Consider the following 22,280-nt stretch of genomic DNA (forward strand, 5'->3'; position numbering starts at 1 on the left):
GGCCAAGGGCCGACCCCCAGCCCTGTCGCTGTCCCTGTCCCTGTCCAGCAGGTTGCACAGCGAGCAAGGAAAGGGGTCGAATGCAAGACAAGGTCTCCTGCTTTTTTTTTTGGTTTTTTGGTTTTTCTCTGGTACCGGGAACCGAACTCACGACCTTGCGCTTGCCAGGCAGGCGCTTTGCCGCTGAGCTAAATCCCCAGCCCAAGGTCTCCTGCTTTTAAGTGGGATGAAATTAGTGTTTAACGCTGCCACCCAGACTCATTTTACTATGTAGTTTGGTGTCGTATTGCTGTACCAAACACTGCCCTCTCCTGTTTGGTCAGACGTTTGGAAGTTTGGTGTTCCTGTGAATTTCAGAGGTTAAAAAAAAGGCTTAACCATAAACAGAGGAAGCAATCTGCTGTTGGTGAGTGAAGCAGCTCCGTGGGACGAGGCCAGGCCCTGTCTTCAGCTGTGTGGCAGCCCTGCCTGCTTTCCCTCGGCCCGCAGGGGGTCCCAGGCCCGAAGCAGCACCACACAGCGGAAGTGTCATGTGAGCGCTAATTTTCACGTTTAAAAAGGAAAAAAATAGGGAAAATTGCAACATCTTGTGTAAGTCTGTATATACAAATATTATCACTTAGAAGGAGTTGTGTATCAAAATGTCTGAGATTATTTCACCTTTTTCATCCTAAATCTTCAAATCCAGAGGCTGTTTTCTACCTACAGCTCTGGGCGGTTAGTGCTGACCTGCTCGAAGGTTCAAAGCCACCTGTGGCTAACGGCTGTTCGTGATGAGCAGGCAGTCCTGGAAATGACTTGAGTAAAGCAGATTTTGATGTAAACACCCAAGACATCTTTCTGTGTGTGTTGCGTGTTCTAGGGTGTTAGAAGAATTGAGTTGGAGTTACTTCATGGTGGCTGATGGAGCTATTGAGGAGCTCCTGGGGCTGTTTGCAGCGTTGCACTGTCCTGCTCTCGCGGGCTGGTCGGTGGTGTTTGTTATTTACAGTGCTGAGCAGCATAATCTCCAAGAATCGTGAAAAAAGACTGGGTCATGCCAGTATGATGAAGTAAAAATAGTCAGCAGCAGAGCTCCACATGGCAGGTGTAACCCAGCTGGCTCTAGGGAGCCCCTGACATTCACAAAAGATAGGTAGCCTTTCCTTCATAGGGTTTGCATAAGGCCGCTTTGCATATGTAAAGCTGTTTTATTTCTGAAAGCGAGGATGTGATTGTGTGGGGGAATCATTAACTCAGTCGGTGCCTGCGGTGGAGGCTGCGTGGCTGTGGAGTGACGGGCAGGACCAGGCACCTATCAGTGTAAACAGCACAGCAGCATGCGTCCCGGGCCCTGCTTATCTCCTCGGAGAGCAGGGGACGGGTGCTCTGCACAAATCTCATTGGTAAAGTTGTGTGTGCACTGGTTTTGTAGAACCATTTCCTTTCAGTTTAACTCTGTCCGGGCGCCGAGAGCAGTGCTCAGCTGTCAGCAGAGCGCTTTCTGTTTGATGGCCCCCGGTCTCGGCGAGGAGACGTGCTCCACACGCGGCACCCACTCTGAGATGTCGCACCTAGAAGGTGGCAGCGAGGAAGTGAGCCCGGGCGGGGAGAGCACCGGTGTCTGCAGCGGCAAGGCCCCCCCAGGTCTCCTGGTGAGTTCCGCCGGCCCGGTGCGCAGAGCAGGTGCCCCGCTCTGGGTGCTGCTGGTGGCCCTGCCCCGTGCGGTCAGTGCGATGCTGCCATGCATTGGACTAACCTCACGCCCAGGGCCACCCGCCCCTTCGTGGCTCTGTGCTTGCTTGCTCTCTGCCTCTTTCTTTAGTTGGTATTTAACAAATAATAGCTTTCTGGCTGGGAGAAAAATTGAAGTTGCTTTGAACTGAGAATTTTTTTTCAAAAAGTAGATTTCAAAATAATGTATATAGCCAGGCCGGGTGGTGCGTGCCTATAATTCCAGCACTTGGGAGGCTGAGACAGGCATACCACTGCAAGTTCAAGGGCAGTCCAAACTACATAGTGAGCCCGTCTCTATTTTTTCTTTTTGTCCTTTTGAGGCAGAGTCTCGCTCTGCAGTTCAGGCTGGCCTTGAGTTCACTTTGTAGCTCAGGCTGGTCTCAAACTCATGACGATGCTCCTGCCTCAGTCTCCCAAATGCTGGGATTACAGGCGTGCGCCACCACGCCCGGCTTCAAGCCCGTCTCTAAAAACAAAGTGTATTCGGTTTCATATTCTCTTTGCATCTCACTGTAGTAGTTGAGGTACAAAAGTTATTCAAAGGTTTATGGTTTTTATGGTCAGCCAAATTTTTTGAAAGCTAAATTAGTATTTTGGAACTGACCTTTTATTTAAGTGTGTGATAGAGAAGAGTGCTTCAGTTCTTTTTTTCTGTGCTTGTATAAAAAATTTTTTGTAAGTTTGAAATCAGTGTGGAGAAAAATACAAATTGTCTGAATTTTTTATCCAGAATTTCCTTTAAAAACGTGAAATAGCCAGGTTGGTAGCTCATGCCTGTAATCCCAGCACTCAGGAGGCTGAGGCCGGAGGCTTGCCATGAGTTCAAGGACAGCCTGGGCTATATAACCTATTCGATCGAGGACAGCCTGCACTACATAGCAAGACCCTGTCTCCAAAACAGTAAAATGTGAAATAAATGCTTTCCTTGAAGGTACTTAGAAATTAAGGGTGTGTATTCTATGAAAAGCGTAAAATCAGCAAAGCAAAAACTTCACTGTTTCTCAGTGAATGTCGACGGTGTCTGGTGAGCACTCTGGTTGGCCTGGGCTCTAATGGCACAAATGTTGTCACCTGTCAGGTGTCGCCCCACTCTGCGCCTTTGCTTGGGTCTGCAGGCATGCTTGTGCTGGCCGGGGCTGACGGGAGGCGCGTGTCTGCGTGAGTCCGCGGCGGCCGAGGGCCGCACTGCTGTCCAGCTCCCCACCTCAAGCCCGAGCGGCTGTGGGTCCAGGCCTCCGTGGTGGAAGGCTGGGGTAGGTGGGCCAGCACGAGAGCTGTCCGCTCCATGCCATCCTTGGCCCCTTGCTGCGGTGCTTTCCAGGGGAGGTGGAGGGGCGTCTGCTGAGGCTGCACTTCAATAACAGCTTTCTTTTATGTCACTGTTGCACGTCAAGGTCCCGAGTCACCTCCCCACCCCAGGAGAAACGCTCGCCCTCTGAACGGCCAGTGCCGTGTTACTGGGTGTCCCGTGCGCCTGGCCCGCGGCGGAGGTTCAGAAGTCAGCTTTATGACCTGGGCGTGGGCGAGCTTGCGCCCGGCGTGCGGCCCCGGCCTCCTGAGCTCTGAGCAGGCTCACGCGGCGCTTCCTCCTGGGGCACCTCTTGTTGGTTTCACTTTGGCAAGACTTTCTCCACAGTTTGACATGTGGAATGTACACATCTCATGCGGTGAAAGCCATGAGAAGACTTCTGTGCTTCATTTAGGGGTTGGGGGCGGACCCCTCGTCCTCAGCCTTCAGCCTTTTCCAGGGGACCGGGGCAGCTGGCCGATTCCATCGAGCTCGGCGTGGTTTTGTGCTGTGAACTGCGTGGGCAGCGAGTCACTCGGCAGGGTGACACAGGGCCCGGAGGAGTGCTTTATACTGGCCAGGGGCGGGGCGGGGCCTGGGGGCGCCCGCTCGGCACACTGCTGGCGCAGTAGGCAGCGCATCCGGAGCTCCTCGTGTTCTCCAGCCCGTGCGGGCGGTGTACAAGACGGTGACGTGCTTCACTGAGCGAGCGAGCTCTTCAGAGTTCCTCGTCTCTGAACTCCCGCCCCTCCCAGCCCCTTCCACTCGAAGGGTGCTGGGTGTCCTGCTCGAGTGCCAGGCTGCTGGCTTCCGAGCCCTGCAGGGCTGCACACCTGCAGGTGTGGACTGAGAGCTTGCCGGCCAGTGAGATGATGTCTTGGAACTGCGAGGGCACAGGGCTGGGGACGTCACAACCAGCCGGCCGGGGTTGGGCACCGACTGTTCAAATCTGCATTGGCGGCCCCTTTGCCTTGGAACCCTGATCCCGCAGTTGAGTCAGGAAGCTTGTAGGCTTGGGGCTGTGGCCCTGAGCGTGTTCAGGCCACAGGAAGATTCTCAGGCAGGCCCCTCTTGGTGGCAGTCTGTTTTCCCTAGGAAAGGCCCGGAGAGGGTACAGTAACCGTGCCCTAGCCCAGCGCCTCGCGGGGCCGTGCAGGACAGGCCCAGAGCCGGACTCCAGGGGCAGCGTCCTGTCCGGCAGCAGGCACTCTTCTTCGTGCGACGGCGGAGCCCGCATTTGCAGTATGCCTTGAGTTCATGGCAGCTTTGCAGTGCTCTGTGTCTCCATACTTAGACCTGCCCCGGGCTTGGCCCCGACTCGGACCCCGCCACTGTGCTCTTCACAGCAGTGGCTGGGGGCACCGGGACCCCGTGTGGTGTGGCATCGGGGTGCGACTCTGTCCCCTCAGAGTCCCAGCTCTCTCCCTAGGTGGCCCAGACCATTCGAAAGTAGAACGATTTCTGATACTTTTTATTGTTTTGAGTCTTGTTCTAGAACAAGATTTCTTGGTCTCTTCCTTGAAGCCTGTTTGATTACCTAACATTGGTTGAGACGTTGTTGGAGAGATAATTCCCAAAGGGCGATAAAAAATTACCCTGCTGTTGTATAAGAGTGTAGCTTTAGCCGTGTGATGAAACTGTGCCCAGAACTTTGTGTGCCTTGGCTGTGCCAGCTCAGCCTCAGCGCCCGTCTGCGCCCAGTGGATCTCGGCAGGTTGTATAATGCCCCATCCGTCAGTGACGGCCCGCGCTCCATCTGACCTGCGCGGAGAGGCTCTCCAGCCGGGTCACAGGGCATGCTGGGATTGCACAAGTCCTCAGTTGCCTTTGTTTTTCTCAGACACAGAGCCTGAACTCGGAGCCATTATAGACGGATACCTGGTCATAAGGTCGGAGTCTTGCTGGGAGCGGTGAGGCAGGGAGGGAGCGGGAAGCACCACTTTCTCCAGCTCTGCTCCCCATGGAAGCACAAGGGCTGGAGCAGGTCCGCCTCTCCAGGTACCAGGCAGCTTGAGATAGGCTGACGTTCTGAGGTCCTTGGGGGCCTTAATAGTTCCAGCAGTCAAGGGGGATGGGGTGGCCAGAGGTGACGGTGACCCCGGTTAGGTTGCTGGTGTCCCTGCTGGGCAGACCTGGCCGCAGAGCAGCACAGAGGTGCTCAGCTCTTTCTTAGGACCTAGCTCTAGGCCTCATGCAGGTTTTTTTGAGGAAGCCCCGTTTCAGAATCCAGCCCGGATCTCACCTCCAGAGTTGTGTGTCCTCGGCACATCCCCTGTCTGTGACAGTGCCTTGGACCTTCCAGTTTTTCCACAGATGTGACATTTCCAGGGGTGCTGGTCAGATATTTTGTAGCATTATCCTCTGGGTGTGTCTGGCGTTGTCTTGTCCTTAGACTGAGGTTATGTTTTGGACAAGTGACACGTTCTCCGGAAGCTGCTTGGCCCCGCTTGTCCTCACTTTCATCCGCTGTGCTACACATCCCTTGATGGCTCTTGCTCGCCGTGGGTTACCCCTCCTTTCGTTCTGGTTGGAACTCATCTGCAAGGCAGAGCCGTCCTTCTCGCCTGCTTCTTCATTAGTTCTCATTTATACTTGTGTGGGCTCGTGAACGTTTATTTTATTCTCGGTTACAATTCCATCGTATTTCATTGCTCAGAGGGTTCTAGCCGTAGCCCCTGGGACCCCTGCGGGCTGCCTCCTGTGCTCCTGGCGCGTGCCCGGCTCTTCCGATTGGGAGTCCTTCCCGACTGTCTCTGTGCACACTCCGGGAGCAGCTCGGGTCTCCCTGCCCGGAGCCACCTCCAGGAAGCCCTGGTTCCTTTCATTGGTTCTAAACGTTATCTGAAACCGAGACCTGGGCTCTGGATTCACGCCTTGCTTTGGGAGTGCCCCTGCTCCTGGGTCCTCCTGCCTGAGAGAGCTGGGATGTGTATGTGTTTTACCCCAGGCCTGCCTTGCATCTGCCTGTGCGTCTGTCCCCGTGGGTGTAGTTTCAAGCCCTCAATCCCAGCAGGCTCATTTTAGCCTTCCCTCCAGGAGACTGTGTTTGAGGCGCTCCCAGGGTATCTGCGCTGAACCCGACTGTGGAACAGCGGCTCCCGCACGAGCACTTGCTGGGTGTGGTGTGGACGCCAGTGCTCTTGTGGCTTAGTTAAGTACTGTACTCTTCAGTAATGAACCGTCTCTTCCTCAGTGAGTCATCATTTCTTCTTATACTGAAAAGAATTCTTACATCACTCCAATGCCTTAATTAAGGAAATCCAGCTTCCTAAAAAGTCAGTGTCCTGTTGTTACAGAGGAGGAGGACGTGGCCCCTCTTGTGGCCAGTGCTATGAAAACTTGTCAAAGAGATTGAGCTCACTTGAGTTAATGTTTAGTGGGCCGAATCTCAGGGAACTGGTAAACATTTTTTAAACATATAAACAGCCCACCCAAACAAGTAACAAAAGACTCAGAATTTCACTGAAGCAAATTTTATTTTAATATTTGAATTGTCTTTTTTATGACAGTCTGCACTTTTTTTAGTGTGGTTTTCCTTCTGAAGCAGGTCTTTTCTATCAACGCCCGCCACTGGGTTTTAAGCCCAGGGCCTTGTGCACACTGGGCAAGCGCTCTAGCTCCGGGCTGCAGCACCAGCCTGTGTCACTCCGAGAGAGGCTGTGACGGAGCTGCTCGGGCCGGGCTCCTGAGTTTACAGGACTGCGGCAGTGTGCTCTGTGCCCCGCAGGGCCTTGGGAGAATCAGCCCTTCCACCCGCATCGCTGAGCGAGTTGGAGTCTGTGCTTCGGGCCCACCTGTAGGTGCTGGTTAGTAGCTGCTACTTTAATTAAAGTCAGCATGGTGCCCTTCAAACCCCTGTGTTAATCCATCTGTCTTGAGCCTAAGCAGGATACCACGGAATGCAGGTGAGGGCCCTTCAACCCCGGAAGTGAACACAGTTTTCGAGTGTCGGTTTAACTCACCTGTGATTGTGACTGAGGGTCTTCTTTTTTTTTTTTTTTTTTTTGAGGGGGGCTACACGAGGGTGAGAAGTTGGAAGGGAGAAAAGAAGTGAAGTCTCATGTGTCTCCCCAGGCCTGCAACTTGCAGGGATACATTAATTGTTCCCAGTCTAGGGCTGTAATTCTGACTGTGGAAGAGTCATCTTGTCAGTTCCTGACTTTTAGCCTAGTGTATAAATAGAAAAAACTTTGAACAGAGATGGAATATTTCAAAGGAATTTGTATCTTAACCAGTGTCCGGGTAGCGTCCCAGAAAGTACAGTGTGTGGTTCTGAGGAGACCCACCAAAACTGTGTGCCTCTCAAAGGTGGAGCTGAGCCAGGCGGTCAGATTTCTCGCTTTATTTTAGAGCTGCTCTGTGGTTGTCAGTGATCACAACCCAATAGGGTAGTTACGCAGTTGTGTTCTCCTAGAAGGTTTGAGCCGTGATTATGACATCACACGTTTGAGTGTACTTGTGATAGAAAGCTTAGCGTTTCTCACATAAGATTGCATATGAAGGAATTGTCCCGCCCTTGCAAACCCGCACGAGGCCGTGAGGTTCCACACACGCGTGCGGGTGCCTGGGGCATGGGTCCTGGCGTGTGGACAAGGCCTGCCTGCATATCTGCCTGGCTCTAGGGACATGCTCGTTGTCTCAGTTTTCTTACAGAGACAACGCTCTTCACCTAATTGGGAGGACTCAATCATACAAGGGATGTCAGGACACTTGCAAGGGGCAGATGTTAGTGTCTCCTCCTCTTTTTCCCCTGTGGCCAACATCAGGAAGAAAAATGAGTAACACATTTGAGTTATAGCTTGGGTTGGATGGGATTTGTCAGGGATATGCAGTGTTTAAAAAGTTACGGCTATGAGTAAATAAAGAGCTTGAATTTCTGCTAGTACAGGGGAATCTACATTTTAAACAGATCCTATGTATGAAAATTTAAGCTTATTAAATAGTTAAATTACCACTTTTAAAATAACCAAAGGAGGCATTTGTTTTAATAGTAAACTCCATCAGCGCACTAAAGAAACGCTAAGAATAGCTATAAAGTCAACCTTGCAGAACTCCATCGACACACTTCCCCTGTGAAGTGCCCTAATAGAATAGAGTGATGTTCTCATAGAAACCTGCATGCAGTGCTTGTGCGAGCTTTGTTCTCATAGTTGCCAGAGCTGGGAGCAGCCCAGAGGCCTTCCACCTGCTGAGCTGGAGAAACCCCAGCCCCGCCGATGGCGCGGTGCTGCCTAACAGCAGGGCAGCTGTGGGTGCATGCCTCCCTGCTCCTCTTGATGTACAGGAATTAATCGCAAGTGCGCGTGCTAAGGGGACAAGCCAGATTTCAGCTTGCATCCTGTATGGTTCCAGTCGGACGAGATTCTGGAGAAGGCGAGACTAGAAAGAGGGGGGCCCAGAGGGGCTGGAGCCAGTGGGCGCGGCAGTCTGATTGTTTCACATCTTGTCCATGGCGATGAGTGCAAGCTTTCACGATTCAGACTTACTAGACGCCACAGAAGGGTTGATTTTATTGTACACATAGTGTACTTTCTCAAAAATCCATTTTGTCCAGTTCAAGGTACAGCTATTTGAAATTCGAAGATTGTATTTTATAGCAGAGTCAGCACAAACCTTTAGCTCGAAGTTTTTCCGTGCTGATAACTATTCCACAGGTTGGCTTAATAGTGTGATACCTTCCATGATTAATTATAAACAGAATCTAAGACTCATGACATTTTCTAATGGTTTTACTTCTTGCGTCTCTCTCTAGTCTTGGGCCAGGTTCAGTGAGCCCTACAATAATGTCTGTCACTCCATGTACCCAGAGGTCAGGCTGGGCATACTTGAGCTGAGACGGGAACAGATAAGCACTGAGCAGTCAGAAAGCTTTCTCACAAGGGAAATGAGGGGAGAGGGCAAAGAGAAGTGTGGAGAGGAAACCATTCTACAGCGCTGTGGCGGCCTGGGACGAGCATGGTCCCGGCCCCAAGGTGGGGCCTGGGAGGAAGTTGAGGTCTGCCTCCCTGCCACTGCAGGGTCTTCTCAGGCAAGGCCTAGAGATAGTGTGAACTTAAACATGTAGTTTTTCTTGCTGAAGAAAATACTGTGGTGTACTGCTGCACACTAGGAAGATTACCCAGTTACTGTTTGCCTGAGCTGAGCTGTATGCAGTTACAGTTGTGTTTTCTTGTGAGCAGAGCGATGGGTGGAGAAGGAAGAGCCGGCCGCAGTCGTCTCAGGTCTGGTGATCACTGTCGCCCCATCTGACTTACCCCCACTGACTTCCTCTGCCAGCCCAGCCGTCTGGCTTCCGCCCCATGTCACCACTAGACTGCTTGGGTTCTTGAGAATGATCCTCATGGGTGTCGTTCTTTCTCACGGGGCGCTTTTAGATGTACCCATCCTGACGAGGGTGTCGTCTCAGCTGTCACCGCAGAGGCCACGTGGAAGCAAGTTTCTCAGGGCATCTCTCTTTTCTCAATGTGCGTGTGAAGTTGACCTCCACAGTCAGTTTGTTTTATGTGTCTCCTTTACCTCCTGAATTTCCCTGTCCCATTTGGTGAGACAGAGCAAAGTGCCATGCGTCGTTTTTCTGTCCTCAGGCCTCCAGCGCATCCCCCGATGAACTCTCACGATGCTCTCTCCAGTCTAGAGGCACTCCAGGCTGACGCAGCTCGGTGGTGCAGTGCTTGCCTAGCACACGGGAGCCCCAGCCTCCATCCCCAGCCACCACCAGCAAAAGGAGGAGCTGATTGTGCATCTGTGTGCAGTGCTCCTGCCTCCTATGTCCCAGTTGAGAGTTTAAGGCGGGCTGAGCAAGTCAGTGTGGGTGTGAGCCCCGCCGCAGGTGCTGTTGCGTGGGTCCCGCTGGTCACCTTCTGCTTTGTTGCTCTCAGCATTTGGGCCAAAGCTTCCTCACCCCAGCCTTCCTGAGCTTCTCCATCCACTCTGGGTGCACAGCCAGGTGTGAACATATCTTCCTCTCTGACCCTGTTTCCTTTTTATCCAGGAAGCCTGAGCCATACTTGCTGTACTGTAAAATACTAGATTGAGAGAAAACTGCTGTTAGGTTTTGAAGGATTGTCCTGAAGGACAGGTGCCCGGGTGGAGGAGGCGTTGTGGGCTTTGAGGACAAGGACTAGCGGTGGCACTCGGGGAAGAACACGTTGGACCACTGTAGCACGGAGTTCTTGCCCGTCTTGGGTCTTACTCAGCCCAACGTGCGTGCTCATCTGTGTTACAGAGAGCGATACGGGGAAGTCAGAGAACTCAGCAAGGTGCGGTCTGTCTTCCCTGCTGCCTCAAAGGAGAAACTGATGGGGATCAGGAGCACAGTCCATCACCTTGTCAGCCTTGACAGCCAAGCCTAAAGCCACCCTCATACGCTTGCAGTTAAAAAATTTTAAGCAGCTAAGTAGAAGGTGGCTTCTGCTGAGTAACGGTAGAGGTATTTCCTTGTTAATTTTGCCAGGGGTTATTTTTGAGGGAGTGTGGTAGAAGACTCAGCTGGTTTTACCATGTCGAAGTCAACGCCCACCTGTCTGCCTTGAGATCCTTTGTTGGCAGACATCAGAAAGAGACTCTGACACCCCAGGCAAACAGAGAAACTCAGATGGGCTCCTCATCTGGTGCTTGGGGTCCCTCCCGCCCTGTGGTCTTCACGCCCCAGCTCCGGGCTTGCGGGTCGGGGACCGTGTCTGGTTGGTTGGCTTTCCAGGCGCCTTTCGGGAACGTCTGCCTGGCCCTGGCCCTGGCCCTGCACCTGCACGTGCCTGGTCCTGAGCTGTATGCGCACAGCGGCTGCGACCTCATCCTGGAGCCTGGGAGCACCGCGCTGATGGAGGAAGTCACTGAAATCGGGCGGCCCTGGCTTTATCTTCTGGTCCAACCATCACATCGCCGTCAAGTTAAGCACTTGCACAGAACTATGGCACCACCAAGGTCCTGGTTTATATCCTCCAGGACAGCATGGGATTGGGACCTCGCCGGGGCCTCTTAGGAGAGCAGTCTTCAGAGCAGAACTGCCTGGAGTTTCTGAGAGAACTACTGCCAGTCCTAGAATCCAGATCTCACAGAATGAGCAGCTCAGCCCTTTTGAAATGTCTGCACTTCGAGGTCTGTTGATTCTTAGCTTTTCGGTTAGTAGGTCTGCCCTGGAGCCCAGGAACCCACATTTCAACCACCAGAACTTGATTCTGCTTCATACAGATGACCCAGAGATGACTGCTGTGAGAAAAGCTGACCTGAGGGTCGTCCTTGCCCTTTTCCTTCACTTAGCAGGGGAAAAACAAGCCAAGAGTTAGACACAGGAAGTTCCCTTGCCGTGTCTTCAAACAGTGGAGGTGTGAGACGGGTTCTTTAAAAGACAGCGTTTGTGACCTGCAGAGACAGGAGTCCTCCGAGCATCTGTGCCCTGGCAGAGGCAGCAGCCGGGATTCCCAGGCACAGCCCAGCAAGGTCTCCCTGCCCTGGGCTGCTTCCCCCGAACACAGGCTGGGCGCCTTCACTTCTGTTTTGTGGTGGGTTTCAGAAGTAGCAGAAAGTGCAGTCACTCTTGCTTTCATGTGGAAAGATGCTTCCCTAACCCAGCTCGTCTTTGTAATTGGTTTTGTTTTTTGTTATTTTTGTTTGTTTGAGACAGGGTCTCGCTCTGTAGTTTAGACTGGCCTCACAGCGATTCTCCTGCCTCCACCTCCCGAGTGCTGGGATACAGGTGTGCACTACCATACTGGCTAAGGAGGTTTTTCTGACTGTATGAAATGAAATCTTCCCAAGAAACAAGCCAGGATAGTGGACATCTTGATACTTTTATTTATCTTTGATAGCAAATCAGTCTTTCTTTCTTTCTTTCTTTTTTTTTTTTTGTTGTTGTTGTTGTTGTTGGTTTTGGTTTTTGGTTTTTCTCTGGTACCGGGAATCGAACTCACAACCTTGCACTTGCCAGGCAGGCGCTGTGCTGCTGAGCTAAATCCCCAGCCCATCTTTCTTTTGTACCCCAGGCTGCCTCAGTCCTGCCTCAGCCTCCCAAGTGCTGGGATTAGAGATGTGAGCCAGCATGTTATTTTTTTCTGGAAGGAATTATGGGCTTCTGTGCTTGTTTCTAAATTAAGCCACAGACTTCCTTTCTGCTTGTGATGAGCAAGATCTGTTCAGGAAACCTGTTCCGGTTACAGCTTCTGCACAAGGGGAGTAAATGGCCCTGGAAGTGGAGCGAAGGCCACGCTGTCCCCCAGATCACATGGGGGGAGGAGCTCCGGCTCTTGCCACCGAGGGCAGGAACAGGAGTGTGACATGCAGCTCTCCACTCTGCTGGGCCTCACTCCCAGGGGACCGGCACGCTGTGTTCGGGTGGGCCAGGCTGCTCCTGTGTTTCTTACTTTATAAAACAGAGTCTGAAGGGAGTTTATAAAATTAATACCAGTTTTGGGCCGGGCATGGTGGCGCACACTTGTAATCTCAGCACTTGGGAGGCTGAGGGAGGAGGATCGTTGCAAGTTTGAGACCAGCCTGGGCTACAAAGGGAGCTCAAGGCCAGCCTGAACTGCACAGCGAGACCCTGTCTCAAAAAGACAAAAAAAAAACAAAGACGCAAATTGGCTTTCTACCGAGATGGGAAGGAAGAGAAAGCAAGCGAGTGGTGCAGAGTAAGGCATCCGTCTGAGAGTGTGGCCGAGGCCGCTGGGCCCTCTGTAGAGGCCGAGCCCACACGCTGCTCGCTCTTGTGTGGAGGTTGGGGGCTGAGCTAGGCCTTCGCCCTGAGCTTACATCCCCGGCTTTTTTTAACAGTTTCGAGACAAGGTCTTCGAGTTACCGGGTTAGGCTCAGACTTGCAGTCTTCCTGCCTCAGCCTCCCGGTAGATGAAAATGGACTCTTCCAGTGCCAGGGCCTGTGGCAGCCTTTTCACTGTGCCATAGCCACAGGCAGGGGCTGCTGCCAGGTGCCGCTCCATCCTTCCTGGGCAGCCTTGGTCCCCTGTCCCCGGTCCTTGTCACTCTCCGGTCTTGGTATCTTTCTCCCCGTCTCTCATTTTTTCTTCATCTCTCACTGTAACTTAGCTCACGGTGTATGCTGTTTTGCTGTCATTTCACTCTTTACTTCAAAAGTGGTGTCTTGGGCTGCGGATAGCGCTCAGCGGCACAAGCGCCTGCCTGGCAAGTGCAAGGTCCTGAGTTTGATTCCCAGTACCAAAAAAAAAAAAAGTGGTGTCTTTGTAGGGCGTCCCCCGAGGACAGTGGGGCTGGGACCGTGTGGGTTCTGCTCCCGCTGCAGGGCTTGGCCCTGACTGTTCTCGCGGGCCGCATCACTGGTGCTGGGTGTCTGGGAGGACACAGTGCTGGCTTCCGCCCACACGGGAAGCTGTTCCACACCCGGGCAGGTGCGGTCACCAGGAAGCACTGTCCCCCAGGTGCTTGGGTGGCCCTCGCACCCGTTCCCAGGGCACAGGCGACGCTCAGGCATCGGCCTCTCTCCCCTTGTTGTCCAGCCTTCACCCGAGGAACAGAATTGTTTTGTCTGCCGGGGAAACCAGTTGTTTGACAGCCTGTGTTTTTCCACATTTAGCAACCAGCATTTACACAATAGATTTTCGTGTGTAACAGCATACCCTCAACTGTGGTAATTAAAATCATCTTGAGTAGATGTCGTTATACTTAATTATGGATTTTATGCTCTAGTCATTGCGAGTTTGTTATACACTGATGTTTATAAGACTTGTTCTTGGCTAAATGTAGATGCTCGGAAGTTATTGTTTTGGCTTTCTTTTTTAAAAAGACCCATATAATTATGGTTTTTATATCTTGTGATAAAATTCATTTACCACTGCCACCGCGTCAGGTTGGTAACATAAAGATGGAGGTTGATGAGCTGTGGGGGGCAGAAGGCACGTCCTGGAGACATGTGGTTGCCGAGCTCACTGCTGGGCAGGAGGGCGGGGAGATGGACCACTTAAGACTGCGTCCAGAACATGTAAACCACACCATGACCCAGGATAAGACGTGTGTCTGCTTCCCAAGTGGGATTGCCATGAGGGGGGATGTTCGCACGCCAGTCAGCATAAAAAAAGATGTTCAGCATCACTGGCTTTGGGGAGACGCAGATTCAAACCAGGATCACACCTGCCGCCACAGCTAACGTGGAAACAGTGACCGTGCCGCCTTGTGCTGAGGACGCCCCACCACCGGCCGCAGCCTCGTGCGTCATGTACAGTGTACAACGGCACAGCAGTTCTGGACATCGGTTTGGCAGTGTCCGGTTCCCAGGACACTGGGAACTGCGAGGCAGTTCCTGGGAGGCAGCCTGGCAGGCTCTCCTAGGCAGCATGCTAGGGAAACAGGCTCCTTGTCACACAGAGACCTGCGTGTGGATGCCTAGAATTGCGGCTCTGCTTGTAGTAGCCGGGAACTGGAAGCAGCTTAGCTGCTGCTCACCAAGCGAATCGTTCCCCGCACAGTGGCACATCCACACCGGGAGTACTACACAGCAGTGAAAAGCAGGGAGTGCGCTGTTGGTACCCACAACACGTGAGGGAAGTATGCTCCGGCAAAAAGGCAGTCTCAAGAGGCTGTGCACTGCAGAGTTCCACTTCTTACATTTCTCCGTGAAATGTCGGAAACTTCAGAATCGGGGAACAGAGGGGTGCCAGGGCCTGTGAGGGAGCGTGGGCAGGAGGGAAGCCGGGGAGGCCACGCAGGAGCGGCAGCACTTTTGAGTCCTACTGGGTAGGTTTGATGCCTGGGCTGAGGCTGCCCTCATGCTTCTGGCTCAGAGAAACAAGGCAGGGGATGCAGGCATCTTAGAACTGTGAGTCTGCAATGATCGAAGAACAGGAAAGCCAGTTTTCTTTATTTTTTTATTTGTTGGTCTTTTTTTGGAGACAGGATCTTAGTACCAGTTCAGGCTGGCCTTGAGCTCACTTTGTAGCCCAGGCTGGTCTCAAACTTGCGATGATCTTCCTGTCTCAGCCTCCTGAGTGCTGGGATTACGGCATGCGGCTCCAGGCCCGGCTGGAAAACCAGATTTCAAAGTACAGTGAAATGTTGCGCTAATATTCTGATGAAATGCTATTTGCTCCCCATGTGGATTTTTTGTTTGTTTGTTTTTTTTGTTTTTTTTTTTTTTTTTTTGGTTTTTCTCCGGTACCGGGAACCGAACTCACGACCTTGCGCTTGCCAGGCAGGCGCTTTTGCCGCTGAGCTAAATCCCCAGCCCCTGTTTGTTTGTTTTTTATTGGTGGCTCATTGGATCATTCCTTTATTCATTCAAGAAATTACAGGTATTTAATATGTGCACAATCTGGCCTTGCAAATCACTTCTAAAACCAAAGTAGTCTCCAGCTTGTAAGTGTCTCTGACTGCTCCATGAAGGTCTCCGCTTGCTCTGTGTAGCGGTGGGGGCCCGTTGCTCGGAGCGAGCTTCCTGAGGGCCCCCCTACGGGCTGCTCCGGGGGCGCGGGGGCTGCCGGTGCGCTGAGCTGCCCGTCGGGCCTCCGTGGCGTCCCTCTGCCTAAGAGCGGGAAGCGCTAGTGGGAGGCGCCCTGCTGGCGCCTCTGCGGAAGCCTTGTGGTGTGGCCTTACCCGGGATGGCGTTCTTCTCCCGGCAACGCAGAGCGTGCTCTCCGGAACCCTGCAGGGCCGGGAGCCGGGTGCACAAGCGAGTTCATGGGACGCGCTTCAGCCGTGGCCGGCCCCGGGCCGCCGTTCGCGGAGGGCTCAGCTGCGGCGCCGCCCGGAGCGCTCCGGGGTTCCCTTCGGCATAGCGTGCAGGCCGCCGGAGTCCCGTTGAGTGACTGCGCCGGCGTGCTGGGAGCCGGACGTGAGACGCGCCGACCTCGGGACTTACGGGGCTTACAGGGTTTGCCTGGCCTGCTTTTGGTCTTTCCCGCAGACCCGGCGTCGGGCGGGCACAACGAGCCTCCCCGGGGGACCCCGCGGCCCTCTGGCCGTCCTGACTGACCAGTAAGTCTCGCCCACGAGCTCTTGCCCAAACGACCGTGCCGCTTTCCTGTGCTTAGAGCCCTGCGGCGCGCGGCGCTGAGGCTAGCCCGGAGCTGCCCTCCACAAAGGCCGTGAATGAGCGAGGCCCGGGCAGCCGAGCGCCCACAGTCCGCCTCTGCGTGGGCGGGTGCCCCTCCTGTGTCGGTGCCGGGCAGCGACTCCTCCCGTCGTGCCCGCTGCCGCGGCCCCAGGCTGGCTCGCCGCAGCCCGGTCTTGCAGGAAGGGAAGGAAAGCTTGTGCGGCTCGGGGAGCAGGCTGGGACCGGGGGACGGACCGTCCCTGTGGGCCCTGCGGAGGCGGTGGTGCCGGGACCGCGGGGCTGCGCGTCACAAGGTTGGCAGCCACTGGGCCCCTCGCCGCACAGGAGGGATTTCGGCACTGTCGTCAGATCCACAGCTTCGCTGTTAACATCTCCGCTTTCCTCCCTGCAGTCCCAAACCATGAATTATGTGGGCCAGCTGGCCGGCCAGGTGCTCGTCACCGTGAAGGAGCTGTACAAAGGCATCAACCAGGCCACTCTGTCCGGGTGCATCGATGTGGTGGTGGTGCGGCAGCAGGACGGCACCTACCAGTGCTCGCCCTTCCACGTGCGCTTCGGGAAGCTGGGCGTCCTGCGCTCCAAGGAGAAGGTGGTGAGTGGGCGGCCCGTCTCGGGCGGGCAGAGCGGCGTCGCGCGGACCCGCACCCGAGGCCGCCCGCGGCGTGGCTCTGGAAGCTGCTTCTAAGTGCCGGAGGCCCTGCTGCGGGAAGGCGCTCCAAGGGAGAAGCCACGGAAAATTCCCGTAGGCCTGTGTGCTCCCACTCAGAGAGGCGAGGGAGAAGGGGAGGAGGGAGGGGCGGACGCAGCAGGAGCCTCTCTCCTAATTGTGGGTGAGCTCGGTGGATGTTCTCAGGAGTGCTGTGTGATCTGTGTAAAAGAAACCTGTAGCATCTTTGTAATTGAAATTTGCTGACTGGTCCCCAGTCTGACAGCATGCTGGCTCCCGGAGCGCAGGCCGTGTGAAATGTAGGAGTTACGTGAGAGGTGTTTGTATTGGCATTTCTTATTTGTATGTCCCTTTCCCTCAGCTTGTGGAGCAATGCGGAACGCTGCCAATATCACATAGCAGTCAAGTTTAAAAACTGAGTCAGTCCTCAAACTCTGGCTAGGCATCCTTCCCTCCCGGCTCCGCCCAGGGCGCAGCCTCAGCAAGCCGGGGCGGGGGGCTTGTCCAGGCTGGAAAGCAGCGGCGCAGAGCCTCGTCTTCTGGCCTGGATCTGAAAGTGAACGTCTGTCTTCAGCTTTTTGTTATTTTACGTGGTGACCTTACTTCTTAAATACATCTCCCCTTCTGTTTAAGGTAACTTGTATTACTTTGAGAGTGGAAGAAAATGGGTCTTACAGAACTGGATTTTTTCTTTTTCCTCCTGGAATGACATCTCATTTTTTCAGTCTGGACAGGAGAACCATGTTTCAGCCTTCGCTGTAGTGACCCTCTAGAGGGCAAGAGCTTCGCGGCTGGGCGGCTTGGAACTGTCCATCGCAAAGCAGTGCCTTCATGTGTAGGTCCTTCCTTTCCTTCGGGCAGGAGCGGCCTTCAGGGCACTGCCTGTAGGGGCCCAGCCGCACACTGCTCAGGCCCTGAGGCATCCCCTTCCTGTGCACGGCTCTGTCTGTAAACGGCTTCAGAGGCTTCTTTCGTTTTCCCGTGGGCAGCTGAGTGTTCCAGCAGATTGGATCAGTCTCTGGCCTCCCAGGCCGGATCCGAGGCAGAGCAGGGGAGCCCAGTGAACGCAGGCATGCGCCTAGGAGCTCGCAGCACCCTTTCTGCAGAAGGCCGCAGGGTTTGTTGTGTTCGTTGTCTTGTCAAACCCTTCCATTTTAGCAGGAATGCAATCCAGGAGACGAAGGAAAGCAGAAATCGTTCCCATTACCTCTCTTGCTATCCTAGAAACCCAGAGGGTGTTTGGGAAGGAATGTGGCCACTTGGTTGACTGCGACACAGCTTTTTTGTGACACTAAAACCGAAACCATAGCAGGGCATGGTGGCACACACCTATAGTCCCAGCATTCAGGAGGCTGTGGCAGGAGGATGTATGTGAGTTCGAGGCCAGCCTCGGCTACATAGTGAGACCCTATCTCAAGAAAAAGAAGGGCTGGGGATATAGCTCAGTAGCATAAGTGCCTGCCTGGCAAGTACAAGGTCCTGGGTTTGATTCACAGGTACCAAAAAAAAAAAAAAAAAAAAGAAGAAGAAATCAAAACCCTACCAGTGTTCAGCTGTCCCGGCAGATTGCACTAGCTGTCTTATTGGAGCTGTTTGGGTGAGGAAAGGTTGTTGATTTACACTGTGGCCCCAAATTTTCAAATGTGACTCTCATGAAGTGGACGTGAAATCTTGACCACCCTCTAAACTGAGGTTTGCACAACCAGGCGCGGTCACGGTGTGTGCCTGTCCGCTAGACACAGTGCTCCCAGTGTACCTGACAACCCAGGAGTTCCTTCTAGAGAGTACACTTGGACGTGATTCTTGAAGTACTAATTTCATTGGCTCATCACAAAACTGGTGACTTATGTATCAGTTAAACCCCCATGTGTTAGAACTGTTTCCATTGTGGATGGCAGTCCAGCTCCTGCCAGTTCAAGCTAAAGAGCACCAGTAAGTAACGTAAGTCCCAGGCCCTGGGGTCCTGGCTGCTCTGGAATTCTCACCTCTCAGCGACTTCTGGCTGAAGTTTCTCCCGGGTCAGGAGTCTCTGTCACAGGAAGGACCAGGAAGACACACGGGGAATGGGGTTAGCGTTCACATTTGTGCCCTGAAAGTGATTTATGCAGCCATTTCTTTTAAAAGGTACAAGAAAATGCATTTTGTGTAAATTAATTATTTTTAATAAGGTTTCTTGAATTATACAGGGTTTCTTTACTCAGTGTTCTATATTTATTACCCATGCCGGGTGTGGTGGTGCACACCTGTAATCCCAGCACTCGGGAGGCTGAGGCAGGAGGATCCTTGAGAGTTCAAGACCAGCCTGGGCTACAAAGTGAGCTCAAGGCCAGCCTGAACTGCATACTGGGACCCTGTCTCAAAAACAAACAAAAAACAAAACGAAACAAATACGTTTATTGGCCATTTAGTGTTTCACAGTTCACATTGTAACGGACTGCACATATTTGAACACAGTGCAGTAGGTTCCAACACTTACTTGTGCCCAACCACAGTCAAGGCATTTGTGCCGTCACCATGATCAAGACGAGGAGCTTGTCACTGTCCCGTCCTTTGAGTCTCCCCCAGCCTGTGACAGTCCCTCAGTCTGGGTTTTTCATGGCATCTGTTTACTTTCTAGCTATTTTTGAGTTCATTTTAGACTCGTGGACAGGTTGCAGATGCAGTTGAAGAAGTCTCCCTCCCCTTACTTCCTCCTCTGACGTTTCCACTCACGTGGCCACTGTACAGTTCCCGAAGGCCAGAGACGAACTCCGGCACGGTGCTGTTCACAGAGACCCGGCCACACGTCACCGGGCTTCCACGCGCGCCCGCTTGCTGTGCCGGCCGTGTCCTGTCGCTGTCACCCTGCTTGCTCCTGCAGGCCCTCAGCCTTTCTCTGCCTGCGACCCTGGCTGCTACGGCGGGCCGCAAGTTAGTGCGCAGGCTGCCCGCGTTGACCTGTCGCCACTTGCCCTGGGGCAGGAGCCACGGTGGCGCTGTGTGTGCCCGCCGTTGCGGTCTCTGCACCGCCGCCGCCCGCTGTGGTCTGGGTTCCCGGCGTCGGCGGGGTTTTCCGCACAGGCTCACCTGGGCAAGGGCTGGCTTCCTGTGTTAGGGTTACTGTGCAGATGTGTGGCTGACGGAGACTCCTGTCGTTTGCATCCTTCTACTCTGCTGATTGTGATTCAGTGAGGAAAAGCTACCCCGCTCTACCTACCTCAGTTCCTTGTTGGTGTGAACTCGTGAGCGTTAATGATTTGCCTTTACACATTATCACGATTATTTATGTGGCTGCTCAAGTGGAGTCCCCCCGGAAATGCTCCCGTAAGCTTTGGGCCCTTCCTTTCTGGCGCTGTGAGGTAGTCCAGTGAAATCTGCTTTCTCTGCCGAGCCTGGAATTCCTTCGTGTCTCCAACAGGCCCTGGTTCCTTAGGTTGTGGAATCCCACTAGAAATGAAGATCTGGCCACAGGGTGTGCTCTTTGCTGCTGAGCTGTCGTTGCTTGAGGCGCTCTCGGCCTCAGAGCAGGAAATGTATGCATGCTCCCGCGTACACGTACGGGTGTGCATCTCACATGCTGTGTACGTGTGCGGGTATGCGTCTCACGTGCCTGGGCACATGTACCAGTGTGCTCACCATCGCTCTGTAAGCAGCAGGAGCTCACACAGCCCTCTGTTCCAGGACATCGCCACAGGCTCTTATTTCCCCTTTTCTTTAGTTGGAACTTTGTGCTCTGACAGTGGGAACCCTGCTCTGGTTACCTGCAGTATGTCTGTGGATTTGCTTGGTCCTACAGAACACGTAAACTGGCTCCCAGATTGATGACTGCATTCTGTTCTTAGCAAGCATTTACTCACTACTGTGCAGAGTTTCTCCTTAGGTTCCTTCTCAGTGAGTCTGAAGACTGTAACATGCAGCTCTTCCGGCTGCACACCTCGGGCTCCGCAGCGGCCAGCGGCCGGCAGCAGGGTCACGCTTCCCACAAGGAGCTCCTTATTGTGTAACTGTTAGGTTTGATCTGAGTTTTACTTCAGGCATTATTGATTTGTGTTTCTTAGCTGCACTTTCGTCTTGGCCAGTTCCTCTTCCGATCACACATTTTATAAAATGTTCCACAGGTTCATCTCTGGGAGGCGAGGAGGCCGCACCATACCAGGCCTCACTGTCCTCCTGACCTGGTGCCAGTGTGTGGGGGCCGGTCCCTGGCAGAGGGTGGGCAAGGGCAGTGGCTGCTCACAGACCCTGATGTGTCACTGGACAGACGGGCTGGCAGGGAACATGTCACAGCTCTCATAGACACACCAGGGTCACTGAGGAGAGCACGTCAGAATGCTGAGAAGCCTCCTGTGTTGGAACTTGTGACGCACACAGATGGCTGGCGATCGGTGCCCGTTGCACAACATTTGGGAAAGTAAACAGTTGTGCTTTCTGTATGTGGTAGAAGTTGGTGGTGAGACGTTTGTGTGGACCGCACCTCATCCGCTGCCCCTGCCCGATCTGTTGTACTTCGGGGTGGGGGGCCGGGGTGTGGCGGTGCCTCTCGGAGCCGAGCTGTAGAAAACTCAGTGCTGAGTTTGGCTTGAGAACCAGAAGCCGGGCTGGGTTTAGCTAGGAGGAAAGGCTCTTCGCACGCCAAGTCATACTTTGTCTCCCCCCTTAGATTGACATAGAAATCAATGGCAATGCAGTGGATCTTCACATGAAATTGGGTGACAATGGAGAAGCATTCTTCGTGGAGGAGACCGAAGAGGAATATGTAAGTTCTCGAGGTCACGGCCACTTTACACGCTGTTCCGGGCCTCCGGGACACGTCCCGACACAGGAGTCAGTGGTCTTCCCGTGCTTAGTTGTATAAATGACTGCTGCAGGTTAGAAGGGCTCTACTTTTATGTTGAGCTAAGCTGTCAAAAAGGAGCTAGGTCTTTGGATGAATATTATAAAATAATCCTGTTTTTTAAAAAGGAGCTGGGGGGGATGAGAAACCTTTAAAATGAAAAGCCTGTTTATCCAAGAAACACTGGAATTACTTCTGTGCCACACACTGTGAATAAAACAGCCTGTGCTTCCTAGGTGCTTATGACTTCGAGAAGAATAAAAATTACCAAAAGCTCATGTGGCTGCCACTGATTTAGTTTTTGTTTCCTTCAGACTTCCCTCATTTTCTGTTATCTGCATCCATTTCAAGCCGGTAGTTCTAGGTCTGTCTGGTCACCACACAGTGTTCCGGTTAGGGAGTTCACACTTAGTTTAGCCGTTCTCTAACTGGTGGGCGTTCATACTGTTCCCACCTCCCAGGTTCTGCTGCAGTAAAGCTAGGAAACCTTGCTGTAAAACAGCTTTCAAGAAGGTCAAGCAAACTTTCTGTAACAAAGATGGTCATTAACCAGATCCCTAGAAACAGAGGCCACAGCCTCTCGCTGGGGTGCAGAAGGCCTTGGGCAGTTTCTCTGTGTTGGTGCTGAATGCAGGTGTGTGCAGGTAAATAACTCCCGGCTTCAGGGAACGTGTTCACCAAAGCCACACTGAGCAGCTTAAAACAGAGAAAGCCACGCATCCTCAGGATGTAAAAAGCATACAAACCTGAGCGCTGTAAATTACCTGAGGTCTGTGTATAT

The 22,280-nt window shown here is 53.3% G+C and overlaps 1 protein-coding gene across 2 annotated transcripts in view; it reads left to right on the plus strand.

Annotated features, from left to right (window-relative positions):
• Window positions 1-1,289: 1,289 nt before the first annotated feature.
• The window catches only part of Lpin2 (lipin 2), a 48,422-nt gene continuing 27,431 nt past the window's right edge, over window positions 1,290-22,280 (plus strand). Inside the window, exons 1-3 of one of the 2 annotated variants that reach the window (XM_005372657.2) lie at window positions 1,290-1,634; window positions 16,411-16,611; window positions 21,326-21,421. In XM_005372657.2, the coding sequence (XP_005372714.1) occupies window positions 1,320-1,634; window positions 16,411-16,611; window positions 21,326-21,421 (612 nt within the window). In that variant the 5' untranslated portion in view covers window positions 1,290-1,319. Of the gene's footprint in view, window positions 1,635-4,853; window positions 4,894-16,410; window positions 16,612-21,325; window positions 21,422-22,280 lie in introns of those variants that run through there. The other variant, XM_005372661.2, reaches the window with a different exon arrangement.

Source organism: Chinchilla lanigera, unplaced genomic scaffold, assembly GCF_000276665.1.
Source record: "Chinchilla lanigera isolate Chin_1 unplaced genomic scaffold, ChiLan1.0 scaffold00001, whole genome shotgun sequence".
NCBI lineage: Eukaryota > Metazoa > Chordata > Mammalia > Rodentia > Chinchillidae > Chinchilla > Chinchilla lanigera.